Here is a 17,086-nt window from a genome sequence, read left to right on the forward strand (position 1 = left end):
GTAGGGGGTACAGATGTGCTCTCAGTGGATGTTTTTCGCTGGCCTCAGTGCATAAACAGCCAAGACCAGTGACCTTACCCTTCGCAAGTCTATTTTGTATTTCATAACCTTTTTAATTCTAGGGTGAAGTCTAGTTGCATGCACATGCCATCCTGATGTCTAATGTTTTGTTTTTACAGACTTAGCGGCTTTCAATATTTTTGAACAGGGGTTTGGTTTTCTTTTTTTTCCCCCTGCGTAAATAAGAATTACAACCCAAAGCCTTTGTAATGTTTAACAAACTACTTTTCCGATGTCCTCACAAATATCTTTGGTTATTATATATATTTTTAAGCTTTACAACTTCACACCACTGAAAGATAATATAAAATGTCAAGAGTACCCCTCACTGAGGAATTTTGTATACTTTCATTGGAATGGTTAAACATGGGATAAATGTAACTTTTTTCTAGAATGTCATACAACTGGGTTTTTTGTTTTTAAAGTTTAAAAACGTACAGGACAATTTTACTCATGGTGCTAATGCTAAGATACATGGAAAGGAAAGTTTGCTTAAAAGAGGGAATGCTGTCTTGGGGGTGCTGTCATTCCACTATATTGATTCTGTACAGACAGCCACAAGAATGGCTGTCTCATTTACAAGATCTTTGACCATCTGATTTTTTTGGTGGGTTGAAATGTATGATCTGTGATATTTGTTACCAAGAAGTGTTATAGACACTGCTGACACAGATCAGATAAGAAACTGGGTCAGCTGACAAGATATTCCCTGTAAGTCTACCTCCCTGTAACACTTTGGTATCCTTCTGTGTGAAGGATTTTCTGAGCATGGCTTGCAGTCTACTGTATAGTTTCATTTGCAATTATTGGAAAGTTCTTTCTCTCTCTTAAAAGAAAAAAAAAAAAGAGAAAAAAAAGATAAGAACTTGTTTAAATCACATTTCTCTTTAAAGCAGAAAAAAAAAGTAAAACTCTTTAGTATTTAATTTCTCAAAGCTTGGCAGTTTTCATGTATTGCTCTGTCAGAAGCCTTGTCTTTTCATTCGGCTTCTTTTCTGATTACAGATTATTCATTTATGGATGGGCAGCTGTAGAAACTTGCTTCTTGCGTATGCAAATTAATCATGGTAATGTTTATCATAAGGAGATTTTGTGGCAGTGGAAAAGGGGTTGTGTCAACATGTTCTTGATTTCAGTTGTATCTTCTTCTACAAATGGAATTGGCCTCCTTGCTTCACCTTCAGTGGATTTTTTTTTTTTTTTTGCCATTTACCTCTTGGACTAGACACCGCTCACTAAGCAAGCTGTTTGATTCACTTACAGATCATGATTTTGGAAGGAGCTGGCAGGATGAGTATCAATTCCAGCAGCAATCTACTCCACCAGCAGCCTTCCTGGACAGACGGATATTCCACGTGCAATGGTAGGAAGAATTGAACTGCTCTGGGCAGTATTTTTGGGAATAAAGCCAGGGGAAAGGGGCTGCTACACCTTTAAGTGTGTACAAGTATTATTTTTCAGTAGTACTAATTTACCGGAGTTTCACTTCTGGTAAGAAAAAATTTCATTTGTTACTATATTTGTAAAAAGCTGAACTTACAATAGGGACCAGTTTATTGTTCATTTCTTTACTGGCTCTCTTTCTTGAAATTTAATGGTGTTGAAAATGCCAGTTCTCGCTCAGTCCAGAATTCTTTCTCTCGTACCTTTACCCCTCGTGCTTTCTCTGAACCAACATTACTTTTTAATGCTAATCACCCCTCTGGCTTTCCAGGGGAATAATATTTTTACTGCTTTGCTGTATTTGCTTTTTTGATTCAAATTTCTAGATAGCTTTTTAATTAGACTGGCATTAGAGCACTAGGTAGCTTGTGGCTTATGATTTTTTCTCTTTATTTCTCCTTACTGTTTTCTGATTACATATCTGGGTATATAAAAATGTATTCATATATATTCTCTCAGTATAAAAAAAAGATATAAGCCTGTATCTCTATAGGTGCTTGACATAATTTTAGAATTCTTTTCATTATTCAAGGGACAGGTAAAACTTAAAATCTAAGCAGACAATCATATGCTACTCTTGTCCTTCTGATCCAAATAATACTACAACAAACCTTACAATTAAAATTCCCACTTAATGAAATGCTTATTCTTTTTGCTGTGTAATTTCTAAATACACAGGAATACATCAACATGTGCTTAATAAATGTGCTTGTTTTTCTTAACAGTGTCATACACAAAAAAAGTAACGTCTGAGTTTCACTCTTCCATAGGATTTTGTGGAGGCAAATGGTGGAGGTCTATATCCAAGTTGCAGGGTAAAACTCCTCAGGATTCACTTAATGTTTTAGAGGGACAGGAATCTCAAAGCTCAGACCAGCCTGCCCAGTAACTCACCGCTAAACTTACTTTTACCTAAGCTACTTTCTCCTCTCACAAAAGTATCTTTGCTAACATTAGGATTCTTATGGCCTTTGAAATCACTTTACTCTTCTGAAGTGATAAGAATACAAATCAATCTCCTTTTCAGGGGATATATGACAGCTCCAGCATACCTTTTTTCTCTGACATACTACATTTTAAATAATTTCCACACTCATTCCCCACATCCTTCAATAGTAGGATGAGGAACAGTCCTGCAAACTCCCTAAGTTACTTACACATGCCTTGTTGGCTAATATTGATAAAGAAAGCTAAATAACTGTGGGTATTGTTTCTGTGTTACCTGAAAACTGTGTCCTGTACCTCAGCTGAAGAAGCCTGAGGTCTAGTGCACCTGAGTTAAGGTGATTTCCTAAAATGTGCTAATTCTTGTGCTTGTGGTGCTCTGGCAATATCCATTGCTGACAGTGTTTCTCACTGTGTGGTTATTTTTATTCTAGAGGAGACTGGGAACAGACTGCTGCCATATCCTGGAGCGAGGTCCTTGCAGAGCTAGGCCGTGGCAGTCTCTCCTCCCTCTGTAATCTCTCATTCCCTCAGCCTTAAACCCTTCTTGCACTTGTGAACATTTTATCTCACTGTTGCCTCTGTCTGGCATAGTCCATTTTCCTCCTTTCCCAGGGAATAAATTGCACTGAACTCTGTGAGGACAGACCAAAGCAATCCTGCCTTTGCTCTTATCTTACATAATGATCCTGTCCCATGTAGAATTTCTTCCATTTGCACATGCAAATTACTGTCGTGCAATGACATACAACTGAGAGCAGTTAAGGAGACTGCCAAGAAAAGACTCAGACATTCTAACAAGAAAATTAGGCAGCTCCCATAGCTAAAAATGAGTTCTATAACTACATTCAGAAACCCCCTTACATGACTACAGCAATAATCTGCACCATCAGAATGCCAACTCTGTCATGGAACCATGGCCCACACTGATAGGCTTTTACTGTGGAATAGTATGAGAGTGCTTTTAACTTTCTTTTTCCTAACCTCATAATTAATATTTAGCCCCTACTAAGTTCGTATTCAAAGAAAGTTTCCACGTCTCCTTGTGAGAGTTTTGCAAGGCGTTTCCATCATTTTCTGATGCAAAAAAGTAATTTTCCTACACATCCCTTTTCAACAGTATTTCTGTAAATTATCTTCCCTCAGAGAACTTTGGTGTATTTAGCCAACATTAATAAGTTAATTCCTGCAAATCAGTCAGCCAAGAAGTGTGTAATGAAATAATGCCCAATTTTTAGTTGGAAAACTGAGGCCAAAACCTCCACAATATCTTCTCCAGCAATAGCCACTGAGCCAGTCTTAAGGCCTGAGAAAAGCATCTAGATCTGCAGACTTCCAAGACATGCAATTTGGCTGTAGATCTTATTGTTGATGACTATTATGCTATCAGAGACAGTAAATATTTTTTTTTCTTTTCCAGTATCCAGTAGCTTCTATGGAACCCAGTGGCACGAAATACACCCACAGTACTGGACTAAGTTTCAAGTCTGGGAGTGGCTGCAACACCTCCTTGATACCAACCAACTGGATGCCAACTGCATACCTTTCCAGGAGTTTGATATCAATGGGGAACATCTGTGTAGTATGAGCCTGCAGGAATTCACTCAGGCAGCTGGGACAGCAGGACAACTGCTTTACAGCAACCTCCAGCACCTAAAATGGAATGGTAAATAAATACTAGAGAGAGACATGTGTACATTAGTCTGAATTCTGAGATCTTCAGAAGCCATTTATGTTCCCCAGAAGCCTGCCTGGCAGATTATACTTGCTAAGTTTGCTATTCTGCTTATAGCATATTTATGGTATTGCTAAATTTCTTGGATATGACTTAAGGCAGAAATCTGAAGGATGAAGAGGAGAGTTTGTTTTCTACTCCAAAATCAGCCCTCTGGCTCAGGTGTAGAAGTTGCTGCTTGGAGCTAATACATTTGATTTCTCTGTGCTCATTCTCATACTTCCCATCTGCCAATTTGCTTTCTTGCAGGTCAGTGTGGAAGTGACATGTACCAATCTCATAATGTCATTGTGAAGACAGAGCAAACAGGTGAGTAGCAGTTGAGTAAATTGTCGTTTGAAAAGAGGGGATCCCTCTTCCAAGGGAGACAAATCAAAGTGGCATTAAATAAAATGGAAAGTGTATAATGCAGAATTAAAGAAGCAATACACATGTCAGTCCGGGCCTACTTCTGAAGTTGCAGGCAATACCACATGCATGTGGCCTCTTTTCCTGGGAGACCTGACCTCTGCAGTATCAGCAGTCTACACTGATGTTCAAAGTTGGAATAATTTGAGGTGCTCCATGGAAGCAGCTTTGTAGAGAACTTCATTCTACACTTCATTCAAAAGATTTCGAAACAACTATTTTAACAATCTGCTCCATTAAAAATAAAAAGGAAGAAAGAAAGGAAGAACAAATATTTTGTTGTGAAGTGCTGTAATGTTTGAAACACAAGGAGATTTCCAAAACCCAGCTTGGAGAGAAAACAAAATGTTACATTTTAAATGTTACATTTTCTTCACAGGTTTCAATGAAACTGAAATTCAGGCAGTAGTTTCGTTTGATCAAATCTGCGTTTTTGCTGTTGCAGTTCTTTCTGAGTGTGTTTATAGCTAGATCCCTTTCCTCCCAGGGCTTTGTTCAACTGAGAAAAGAACTTGAGCTTGATTCAACCGTCCTCTTCAGGCACAATTATTTGCCTTGTTCCTTTGCCAGATCATGCCTGTCCATATCCACACTCTCTGTCCCACTAGTCCCAGCCTCTTTGTATGGTGTGCCCATGAGCCACATTTTGATATCTGCTGGCAGAAAAAATACTGATCTGTTGCATGTGGTGTCTCCAACAAATATTGTCAGCCTGTTTATCCACTTAACCTGTTGGAGCCCAGCCTCTCCACATTCTCCTTGCAGCAGGCAAGGATTGCAATCTGCAATCCACTCCTGCTGTGGGAGATGTGCATGAGGCAGCCTTGCTGCTTTCCATAGAGGTAACTCCAGTAATCCTTTAAGTCCTGATTTATGAGATCCTGGTATGATATTATTTCCTCCTCCTACCAGAGATGAGGCAAAGCACCTCAGCTGCCCATCTTGGAAAGGACTAACTGGCAGGTGGTTCTCCTGGATGTGCGGAATCAGGAATGGTCTGGTGGGCCTCTGGTGGTGCCAACCATGGCCAGTTGGAGTGGGTTAAGTTTCTGCATGTGAGAGAGCAGGAATTGTGGATTAGAGCTGCTGGGAAAGTTACGTCTTGTGAGGTAGCAGGGACAGGGCTGGTGGTTTTGAGGGGAAGCCCGGCTCACTCCAGTAAATCGTCACAGCTGCAAAGACATGGGTACTGAAAAAGGGCAAAATGAACAAAGGTGAACACTTTCCCCATGTTCCGGCTGTGTAAGGCCTGTTTTCAGAGGCAACATTAGGCAGATCAGGTGTCCAAGCAAGCAAAGGGTGTGTGCTATTGTAGGAACGCAAACTCTGGGTGCCCAAACATGCAGCTATTAGTTAGCATGCCTGCTAAATTCCTATGTCATAAGTGGTAACTTGGCCAAACATGATTATTTAGCTGTAATTCATTTTGGGGTTTTTGATTTCATTTATATGAACATGAAAAAAATTAGGTTTAACCTAGATTTGAACCTTCTATCTCATCCCTTCTGACCTGGTTTCAAAAGAAAAAGAGATTTTTAAGGCTTCTGACCTTAAACATGCACTGTGAAGGAAGTAATTTCCAGACCAGTGTACAGGTCATAAAGATAATACTTCCGTTCTGCTTATATTGATCCATGTGACCAGAAGGTCACTAAAAATTATTCCTCTTTAATCATGAAGGTGGTTTTTAGGTTAAGGATGGGGACATAGTGTGCCTGGAATAAAATGGCCCTTCATCTAGGATTAGGCTTTGATGTTTCTCCCTATGTGCTTAAACAATAAGCTGTGCTTCAGAGAGGACTTTCGAGTTCTACCATTGTAGAAATAAACACTCATCATAAGCATCCTTCTTTTTTACTAGATATTTGAAAACACTTTCATCTCTGTGGCTCCAACGCACTGTCATAATCATCAGGGGCTGAGAATTCAGGTCTGGATTGGGTAGAATTAGAGTTGATCTGGCATAGGAAACCTCCTCCAAGGCCAGGCATAAATGACATACTAGTCAGGAAAAGGAAGAGCATAATACATTATTTCTAAAAGTCAGTGCTTTGTGTAAATGCATTTGCCTGAATATGCAAAACTCCATGCATAATTTGAGTGAAAGGAAATAATTTTGTACATAGCCCCTTCACTTCTTGGTTCTCTTGACAGCTTTTTTTTTTCCTTCTTTTTTTCACATTTTAAATTCTTTCAGTGCTCAATATTTACCCCTGTGCTGAAAAATGTTCTTTTGGTGATCTCATTTTCTTTTTGGTCCTTTACCTTCAGATCCATCATTAATGGTATCCTGGAAAGAAGAGAATTATCTTTATGACAGTGGCTATGGTAGCACAGTAGGTAACTAACATCACAATACTTCATGTATTCTGAGATGGCTTTATTGTTGTCTGAGTCTATTAGTTTAAACGTCTTCTTTTTAATTCCCAGAGTTATTGGACAGTAAAACATTCTGTCGTGCTCAGATTTCCATGATGGCACCTAGTCACCAATCTTCTGGTAAGAAACTTGTAATTATATTTTTAATTGTTTGTCACTTGTCCCAGAGCTACCGACATGTAATAGTCTCTGTGGTCTTCTGTTGTAGGATTGCATCTGAGCCTCCAGTAATTTTAAACCAAGCAATGATGATTCTGACAGATTTATTAGCTGTCATTATTACAATAGCTTTCTTGAAAGAAATGCTTCTGTCTTCTCTCTGTCAAGAGGAAGATGATCAAATAATCTGTAATCTCCACATATCTTTTAAAGTGACTGAGTCAAAGAGGTAAACATTAGTGTCAGAGATACAAGACATTCCAGCTACACCACGCTTTTCTGAGGTGCAGCACACGGGGCAAACAAGTGCCCCATTCCTCCCCAAAGCGGCCGTGCTCCCGGTGAGCCCGTGATTCATGCTGAGCAGGCTGCTGGCTTTGGGGCCGGGCTGGGCTTGGCCTGGGGCAGCTGCAGGGCAGGCACCGAGCCCTGTGCCCGAACGAGCCGGCGCAAGGCTTGTGCTGCAGCCTCTCTGGGCTGACACGGGATGCTCGCTGAACCCCCTGCCTTCCGTGAGGGAGAGCTCAAATCTGCCTGCTGAAGGGCAGGAGACACAGCAAAGCTGTGCCTGGCCAAAGTGCAGTCTGATCACACGTGGTGAAGGCCCTGTGGGCCCTGTCCTGGCACCAGCATGGAGGCGGGAGAGCGAGGCAGTGGGGAAAGAATAAAGCAGAGGTGGCAGGGGAGCGAGAAAGTGGGGAGGGAAGGCAGGTTCTTCTTAGGAGGTTGTTAAGCAGAGATCTGAGGGAGAAGGCACTGGAGGTCCTGGGAGGAGAAAGGAGAGTGTGTTGCTGTAGTCATGCCTTGCTCTGGGGACAGCCCTGTGCTTCTGCATGTGCCCATGGCCCCAGCCCCTGTGCCTGCCGTCCCCTGCTCCTCCAGCCTCCTGAGCTGGACTGGCCAAGTGACATACAGTTTAAACCAATGCACTCAGCTGCATTAATTAAATTAACAAAAATAAGTAGCAAATTAACAGAATTACAAACAATAAAAACACAAAACAACAAAAACCACCAACAAAAAAACCCCAAAAACCAAACCAAACAAAAAAAAAACAACGCCTCCTCCCCCCCTCCCCCCCCCAAAAAAAAAAAGGACAGAGGGAGAAAACTTGACCAGAATAAGAAAATCACCAAACCTTAAAAATCCCCAACCAAACAGCCTATCTTTCTCCACCACCTCCACCCACTCTCACAAGATGGCTACCAAGATTTCAGGGCTCTCTGACAGGGCTGGGGACCTGTCCAGATCCCGGCACGGTGTGTTTATCTGCTGACTGCTTAAGCCTAGAGCTAGGGTGGCACGCCAAGGGCACAGCCTCCTGTAAAAACTAAATTTGTATATCCCGTAAAAAAATGGCTCATTCCTGAATCATATGCAAATAATGTGTAACCTTTTGTCAAAAGTTTTGCAAGACGGCTTTGTTGAAACTGCATCATAACTCTTTTCATCTGTCAGGCCCCAGCCTCCTAACATGGCATGTTTGAAACCAGTCTCCACGTAGGAGCTGTGGCAGAGCGGGAGGCTATTTACACAGCTGAAATCCAGAATAAATCATTGGCTAGGCAGAAGGCAGCTGAACTTCCAAGAATAAATTTCCAGCTAAGTGGAGCATAACAAACATTTGCAAGCGAATTGTGGGATTTTAAAATGAGAAGGATTTATATGAGGGCAAATAAAGAACTGGGTCCTGCAGTCGTTACCTGGGGTTCCCACAGGCTTTTAATAACATATGGGGAATAATAATCTGAGGAAAGGCAGTGAAATAAGCCTCATCTTACTTCCCCCATACCACACCCCCCTCCAAGCTGAGTGAGGTTCAGGCTAGTTCCTGCTCTTTGAGAGTGGGAAGGCAAAATGACTCAGAGCACGTTTGCTGCTTGGGCGTCAAGGACAGTAATTTATCAGTCTTAGAATAGCAGAGGTTAGGCCTATCCCCACGGTCTTGTTCAGCTTATGTTTCCAGTTATGTATGAATAAAGCAAGTGTGTGAATAACTTTGCATCTACCTTTTCACATGCAGTTACTGCAGTAGCTTGTGCAAATCTGACAAGTTTCTATGCAAATAAATATTTCCTGTGAGTCATTTTCCCATGCAAATGCCTGGTTTCCATGAAAAGTATGATAATTGTGCATTCATAGAAGCTGGGAAAACATGCGTGGGACCTTAAGCTTTGCTTTATGGGATTCAGGGACAAGGTATGCTGAAAAGCAAACACAGAAGGGGCTCCCTCTCGGGTCTATCCCACAGATTTTGTGAGACTTAGAGCAATCAGATGAAAGCTATTCATTAAGTACAAGAGCAGAGCCAGGCTGCGGTGGTTTGGGGGCGGGAGGGTTTAACGTGCAGACTGCTAGGTAGGTTACAGTCATGAACAGGCGGAACTTATTTTTTTTTCATTTCTGAAGAAATGCTTGTGCCAGAAATCCTATTTCTCCTCTGGCTGGCTGCTGGTGATAAAGTACCATTGATGAGAAATGGCTTGTTTCTATGGCTCTGAGCCACAGAGAAATATATGCTTGTCCTGCTGCCAAAAACTCCTACCAGCGCAGCCCCTTTCCCCCACCCTGCCCCCCTAAACAACAGCGCTTTGCCAGTTCATTATGTTTTAGTCAGGTAGGTGTTCTGTGCATTGGTACCAGCACATACATTTCCCATTAGATCATCTCTTCAGAAACAAATAAGCCCCCAAAGATACGTGCTTCAGCAAAGACTAAGATAATGGGACAATTCAGGATTCCTTTTACAGATGTGATCATCCTATTTTTCTCTCTCTCACACACAATATGAGGTGAAGTATTTGTTAATCAAATTTAGCTTTCAAAAGCCAAATGTTTACCTCTGCATTCATTCTTTATTCATCAGTGGTCTCTTTGAGAAGTGTGCTGATTAACATATAGTACAGAAAACAAAACTCTCCCTCCTCACTTAGATTACCTTCCGAAAAGTGATTATCTTTAGAGGAGATATTTGTTCTTTTTTGTGGTTTTATTTCTTTCAACCTACTAGTCAATGGAAAGCCTTTAATCAAATTTACAAATAGGCTTCATTTTCCTTCTCTGCAGACTCTTCAGATGCAAAAAAATCGCAAGATCATACCCCAAAGTCCCACACCAAGAAGCACAGTAAGTCAACATCCATGCTTATAAGGGTTGGTTAGTTGATTGAAGGAAAAAGAAACAAATGAAAATCAGATCCTATTTGGGAGGGAAGAGGAAGCAATTTGAACGCAAAACTTGTTAAATCATTATTGTGAATGAATTCTGAAAGGATCTGACTATCTAGTACTGCTTGTTTACCTCATTTTTGGACTCCATATTGTTTAACTTTTCAAATTGTTTTATCAGTGAGGGCCTATGGGGAAGCAACCAGAAACCAGCTTCCTCTGCCCTGTATTGAGCTGGGCTGGTGGAGTGGAGTAAAGGAATGATGAGGAAGACCCAGGATTTAATCAGAAGGGCCTGTGCGTGGGCACAGTCATGCTGGTGCCTGTGCCTGCCAGGTGCAGCACACACCACAGACCCTGCTCAGCATCTCCTTGCAGAACTTCTCACGCACGACACCACAAGCAGGCACCTGTGCCTCAGTCTTGCCACCTTCTTATCCCCTGATATGACAGTCTCTCCACTCCCCTCACCTACATTTTCTGCAAGATTTTATTCAACCTGACTCTGAAGACAAGATGCCATAATTGTGATTTCTGTACATAGTTCCATTTACGTACTTTACCAGGATGTTTTGATGCTGAAAACATCCTATGTGTGTCTTTTCCATCCTATTTATTTCCCTGATTATAATAGGAAAGCTTAGTATTGGTCTTTCACTGCATTTTGTGGTATTTGTGTTCATCCTTTTTCAATATGACCTCCAGAGTCTCTTCCTGACTCTTCTTACTCTTGTTCTGTCACTTTGCCCCAGCAGAACTCCTGAATTTTATATCTGTACACAGATATCTGGGTCATCGGGATTTTTTTGTGTGTGTGTGTATATAATAAGGTTGTTCGTGAAAGGATTAGACAGGACTGGTCTGAAGAAAGTCCTGAAAAGAACTGAGGTCTGTCAGCTTGTTCAGCTTGGAGAAGAGAAGGCTGAAGGTTGATACATCCCAGTCTCCAGCTTCCTCAGGAAGGGCAGTGGAGGTGGAGGTGCTCATCTCCTCTGTCTAGTGACCAGTAATAGGACATGAGGAAATGGAGTGAAAGTGTGCCAGGGAAAGTTTAGACTGCACAACAGAGAAGGTTCTTCACCCAGAAGGTGGTCAAGCACTGGAACAGGCTCCCCAGGAAAGCAATCACAGCACCAAGACTGACAGAGTTCAAGGAGTGTCTCAACAATGCTCTTAGTCATATTGCTTAGTTCTGGGATGTCCTTCAAGGAGCAGGGAGTAAGACTTGGTAATTTTTATAGGTCCTTTTCAACTTGAGATATTCTGTGATTCTAACATCTCATCAGTAACGGACTGGGCGTATAAAACAGGTGACATTGGCAGTCTGGGCTAATCCTCTTCATTTCCAGTTCCTTCAGTACTGTTCCATATCATGACCATAAGTTACTGATGTCCAGATAGTCTACCACATTTTAATGGGTCCAGGAAACAATTATAATAATAAAGAAAAATAATGGATTAGTTGACTTAAATCTAATTCTACTTATACTGCACTGCATACCATTTTCAAGTTACCTTCACATCTTTGACTAGCTTGTTTCCTTCTTAATTTGGTCTAATTGCATGCTTTTGAAGTCAGACCAAAGGACTGCTGTCTCTCTGGCTCACCTTGTCACTGCGTTTGTTATTCTTCATTTGTAAACTACTTCATCTGACTTGATGGATTTATTTAATTTTTTTTTGACCTGGACTTTCTGGTGCTATCTTTATAGTAACTGCAAGACGTATTTGTGATTAAACTGAGAGATCTACCTGTTGAACTTGGAGATCTGTTTTCATCTTTTCTACACCATGGTCAAACTTTTTGGTTTCCTTTTTAGACACAGTTTTGGCTGGCCAGTTTTGTCACTGTCTTTCTATCCACTCTACACCTTCTTACTTACTTATTCATGCAGAATGGCAGTTCACCTCCTGTGCCTTCTGTCTATCTTTTAAATGCAAGGAGGTTCGGTGCCTTCTTCACAGTAATCTCAGCTGTTTCATGTGCCACACAATAATATCAGGTTACATGCTGTGCTGTAGACAGAGATCAGGAGAAATGGGCAAATGAGATGAGGGGAAGGCTTAAACATGTTCTCTTTAGGGCAGAAACAGCGCCAAAGGCAGAAGGAAGCGGTGGGAGGTTTGGACTCTGCTTCCCCTGGTTGCTGGGGCTCCTGCCTGCCTGCCTGAGGCCAATGCTGCAGTCGAAAGGCTGCCAGTGTTTTTCACCTGTATATCTCTGAGGTGGGGGTCCTGTGCTCCAGAAACTATGGCCTGAGTGTTCACCCTCTGTAGATGACATAAAAATAGCCCAGAGAGCTCTGGAGACACTCCTTCCTGCCCTCTTTCCTTTTTCAGACCCTCGAGGAACTCATCTTTGGGAATTTATTCGAGATATTCTTCTCAATCCTGAGAAAAACCCAGGATTAATCAAGTGGGAAGACCGGTCAGAGGGTGTCTTCAGATTTTTAAAATCTGAAGCTGTGGCTCAGCTGTGGGGAAAGAAGAAAAACAACAGCAGCATGACTTATGAGAAACTCAGCCGGGCTATGAGGTGAGCTGCATGTTGCTGAGGAAGACTGTGGCACATACACAGACCAGCTGGAGGGAGGATTTGTCTGACTTTTAAAAATGATTTCTCAACAGCAGAATTTGCTTTCTTTGACAGTCTCTTACACCAGTTTTGAGATTGTAGCACGATGTTCTTTTCTTCTCCTGTTTCTGTAAAATATATGATATATAAAACACAAATAATTGCTTATAGATATGTAAATTCTGTTTGGCTCCATCCAGACAACCAATGTAGGAAGGGAATATGGTTGCAGAAACCTGAGAATGTTTAAATGGCCTAGTAATGGCTGGAGACCTTGTTATTTCCAGCAACATTCAGAAACTAGGTATAACCCACCATTCATTGTCTTAAAATTGGTGTTAGGATTTTCTTTACTCTTTAATTCAACATTTTGAGAATTTTTTCATAATCTCTGAAACTTCAAAATATATTTTTAAAAGGGTGTTGAGGTTCTTTTCTGGTCTGATTTTCAGATCCTGGCTTATCTGGAAAAAAACCCTGTGAAAACTCGTAAGAGTGTGTGATAAATACAGCAGTATGCTTTGACCTGAAACACAGTAAAATTTAAACTCAGAAGCTAATTAATATAAAGGAAAAAGAAAACATCAATTTTCCTTCTCTGTCATTCAGTTATAATGATCTTAGATATTATATATATATATATATCTCAATAGAAAATCAAGACTTTTTAAGCTAGTCTAAGGGATTGTCTAGTTGGCAGTGGCCTTTTAGGACCATAGCTGAATTTACTCTTATATCTTTTTCTGTTTTTATTTTAACAGATACTATTACAAAAGAGAAATCCTTGAGCGTGTGGATGGTCGGAGATTAGTATATAAATTTGGAAAGAATGCCCGTGGTTGGAGAGAAAATGAAAATTAAATATATCAAGAAATAACATTTAAAACACGTGGATGTAAATATTCAAAGACTATTTTCTTATATTTATGTATCAAACTGGGGTGAGAAAACAATTCTACTTCTGTCGGGAAGAAAGAACATTATCATTATTGGTGTTAAAATTATTTTATTTGAAGTATGTCCTGTATGGGGAAAAAATGTACACAGTTTTCTGTGATATAAGTTAACATTATAGAATTATGATTATTTTTCCCTTCTTGTGAAGTTTTCCTCTTTTTTTTTTTTAAATCATACAGGCATAATGTGATTTACGAGTCATATAAAGAAAGGGAAGGAGCTAAATATTAGGGCATTTAGGGAGTATGATAATCCACTTTGGAAGGCAACAATAAGTGGAGGAAACAGTAAAGCATCTCTGAGCCAAGTAGCCTTCTTCCATAGTCAGATGGTTTATAGCTTTCCTTGGCCAATACCACTTGTTCCTTCCCGCCTCTGATTTCTGAGTATTTTAATACTTTGCTGGCTTTCAGCTGCTTTTCTTGAATTAGACAGCAGGTTCCTCTTCAGCTGGCTTATCCCAGCCACAAGAACAGTGGCTCTGCAAGCTGGCTGTCAGCATTTATTTGGAGAGCCCATTCTACCTCCACCACTGAGACCTTTTTTTGTGGGCAGACATTTAGGACCAGACCTTACCTGATACTCAGTGTCCTCCCTAACCTCCTGAACTGCTGGAAGAGTGTTGATCTTGGGGACCAAAAGCTGTTGAAGGAAGATTGTTTTCTGACTGGGAAAACTTATTAAAAGGCACTGGTTTCCCAGTAGGAATGTTAATAATCCTCTCACCCTCTTGCACTTCTAATTAAAGCTTTCAAATCTGTGCCATATAGAGCAATGAGGAGGTGGGCAAGCAGAACCTTTATTAATCCCTTGGCATGAGGAAGCAGTCTCCCCAGCTGTGATCCTCCTGGAAGGTCAAGTCTCTTTGGACAGATACTTTCAAAAAACCTTTGAGAAATGCAAAGCTAAACTGTGTGTAAAATATTAGTTCCCTCTGCTTTCCTCAAGTCTAACTCTATACTACACTTATATTTGTCATTTGTGCTTGGGATTCTTGGAGGAAAAACCCCATTAACATAAAGACACTGAAATTTTAGGGACATTCAGATCTGGGTCAGTATTTTGGGTTCACCTCTAGCAGCACTCTGCAGACACTGAGTGTTCATCAGCAGCTTTTCCTTTCTCCAACTCACAAATGCTTTCTGCCAGCACTGAGCATATGCAGAATGTAGGGAAATAAAATCTAGAGAAGGCAGCACTTCACCAGGTCACTGAGTACGTGAGATGTGGGAGTCGAGAAACAGGATTGTCTTGGTGATGTTAACAGAGGTGAAACCAAGATCAATTTCAAATTACTTTTTCAGGGATTGGAATTTGGAAAACAATAACAGGGACTGAGAAGTCCAAATTTAAAAAAAGAAAAGGAAAAAAAAAGAAAATCAAGTGTATTAAATCCATCCAATATCTATTTCCTGAGGCATCCCCTGGGTTTGAATCCATATTAGCTTGAAATACAGCAAGATACAGCTGGAGGTTGCAGGATATTCTATTTTTGTTTGTCTTAAAAGGAAATAGAGATGAAACCAAGAGACAACAGAAGTATCAATATGAAGGGTATAAAAAATGCTTAGCAACAATTTGTAGGCAAACATGAGAGCCTAACTTGTTATCTACACATGTAGGGCACGTTAAACAATAGCACCACCTCCTACACTGTGTATGCGAGAGCTGTCACCATCAATTACCCATACATGACAATTTTTACTTTTCATAACCTGGGTGGAGAGAGCTTCATCTTATTTACAAATCAAATAATAAGCCTGTGTACTTCAAAGCATTTTTTTCTCTAAGTCTATCTCTCTTTTTTTTTTTTTACTGTCTGTGCTAGCCTTGCTTGCTTTTGCAAACTCAATAATTTCATTTTTTAGCTTGATTTGCTACATTTCACTTCCTTTAACATCATTTTGTAGTTCATATAAAAAGGATCAGGCCACCAGATAAGAAGAGCACTTTCACTTTGCTCCTAATACCATTTCTTCCCCTTACCTGATGGTTGTTTGTAGCCCTTTGCTCTATGCTCTTCACACCACCTCCACACCCTGGGTGAAAATCTGAGATCAGTGGTACCATCACAAATCTGCAATGCAGTTGTACTCTATCTTAGGTTAACATTTATCTTATAGTAATGGATTGTAATAATTCTTGAATTTGCTTTCTACTTGATCTCTCACAAAATTTCTTGGGAGATAAAATGAACCTGCGATATATGCGTGTCACCACTTGGTTGCTGAGCAGCAGCTAAACCTGCTTTTAAAAGGTTTTGAAAGATAAAACTGTACTTAGAAGCATTCTGTATAAATTGAGAGAGTGTTTACGTTGGGGTGCAGTATAAATGGTCTTCCACTGTCACATCTTTCAGCACATGGAAATCATGCAAGTTTCTGTTTCCACTCTGCAGAACTTTGCAGTGTTGTAGGTACTTGTCATTCAGCATTACAATAGCACTAAGTTGGAATAGAAGCCAGCCAACATTTACTCTGTTTTACAAACCTTTGCCTAAGACAAACACAAAGGACTGTTTAAAATTACAGTTCTTGCCAAGGACAGATGCAACCAACCAAAGAGAGTCTTTTTACCAGACCTAAGCAAACGGAGAAAATGAAGAGATGAATTTTTATGTAAATTGCTATTTAAACAAAAAGCATTTCTGATTGCTCTTTTATTTTGTGTTTCAGAGGCTGAGCAATCATATTTTTAGATGTATCCTTTAAGTTAGCAGCTGCTGAACTGGTAGCACCATGTGTATAGATTTTTATTGTACCATAATTTTTCGTATGTATAAAGCTCTAGATAGGAAAGTATATTGTATTTATACAGTCAGATGCAAATCACAACGTCAAAGGGTTGGCATGAGCACTCTCAATATTTTCTGCACAAAATTAGAGCAACTTGCTCTAAAAACATCCTGAGAAACTGTATGTAGGCTGTTGAACTACATAGACATTAAAATGTTTAGTTACATTTTCATGTTTCTTTCTGCAGCACATTGCATAATTCCTGCTTGCTTCTCACAGCATCGTCTTCAATGTCTACATGTGGAAACAAATCCAAGTTAGATATTTCACTATTGCCATTGTAAATCTCAGCTTGGAGACAATGTATTCACAAAATGGTTCTAAAGACTGTTTCTATTTTTGTGAATATGATATAAATTCAAATAAAACACTCATGAAAGAATATATTTGGTTAATGTTTATCTTCCCTTTTTTATTTCTTGTGATTGGAAGTGACTGATGTGAATTCTTTCAGTACTGAATA

The 17,086-nt window shown here is 40.1% G+C and overlaps 1 protein-coding gene across 2 annotated transcripts; it reads left to right on the forward strand.

Moving 5' to 3' along the window:
- Positions 1-1,323: 1,323 nt before the first annotated feature.
- On the forward strand, positions 1,324-13,732 carry EHF (ETS homologous factor). 2 transcript variants are annotated; one of them, XM_054276165.1, is made up of 8 exons: positions 1,324-1,423; positions 3,869-4,114; positions 4,433-4,492; positions 6,863-6,931; positions 7,022-7,090; positions 10,196-10,255; positions 12,637-12,832; positions 13,633-13,732. In XM_054276165.1, the coding sequence occupies exons 1-8, from the start codon at positions 1,327-1,329 to the stop codon at positions 13,730-13,732; spliced, it is 897 nt and encodes a 298-aa protein (XP_054132140.1). In that variant the 5' UTR covers positions 1,324-1,326. The 2 variants fall into 2 exon arrangements, with proteins under 2 accessions (XP_054132140.1, XP_054132142.1); XM_054276167.1 differs by lacking the exon at positions 7,022-7,090.
- Positions 13,733-17,086: the final 3,354 nt, after the last annotated feature.

This window comes from Melozone crissalis, unplaced genomic scaffold, assembly GCF_028551555.1.
Source record: "Melozone crissalis strain CALT ecotype California unplaced genomic scaffold, PUWL_Pcris_2 ptg000018l_1, whole genome shotgun sequence".
Lineage (NCBI taxonomy): Eukaryota > Metazoa > Chordata > Aves > Passeriformes > Passerellidae > Melozone > Melozone crissalis.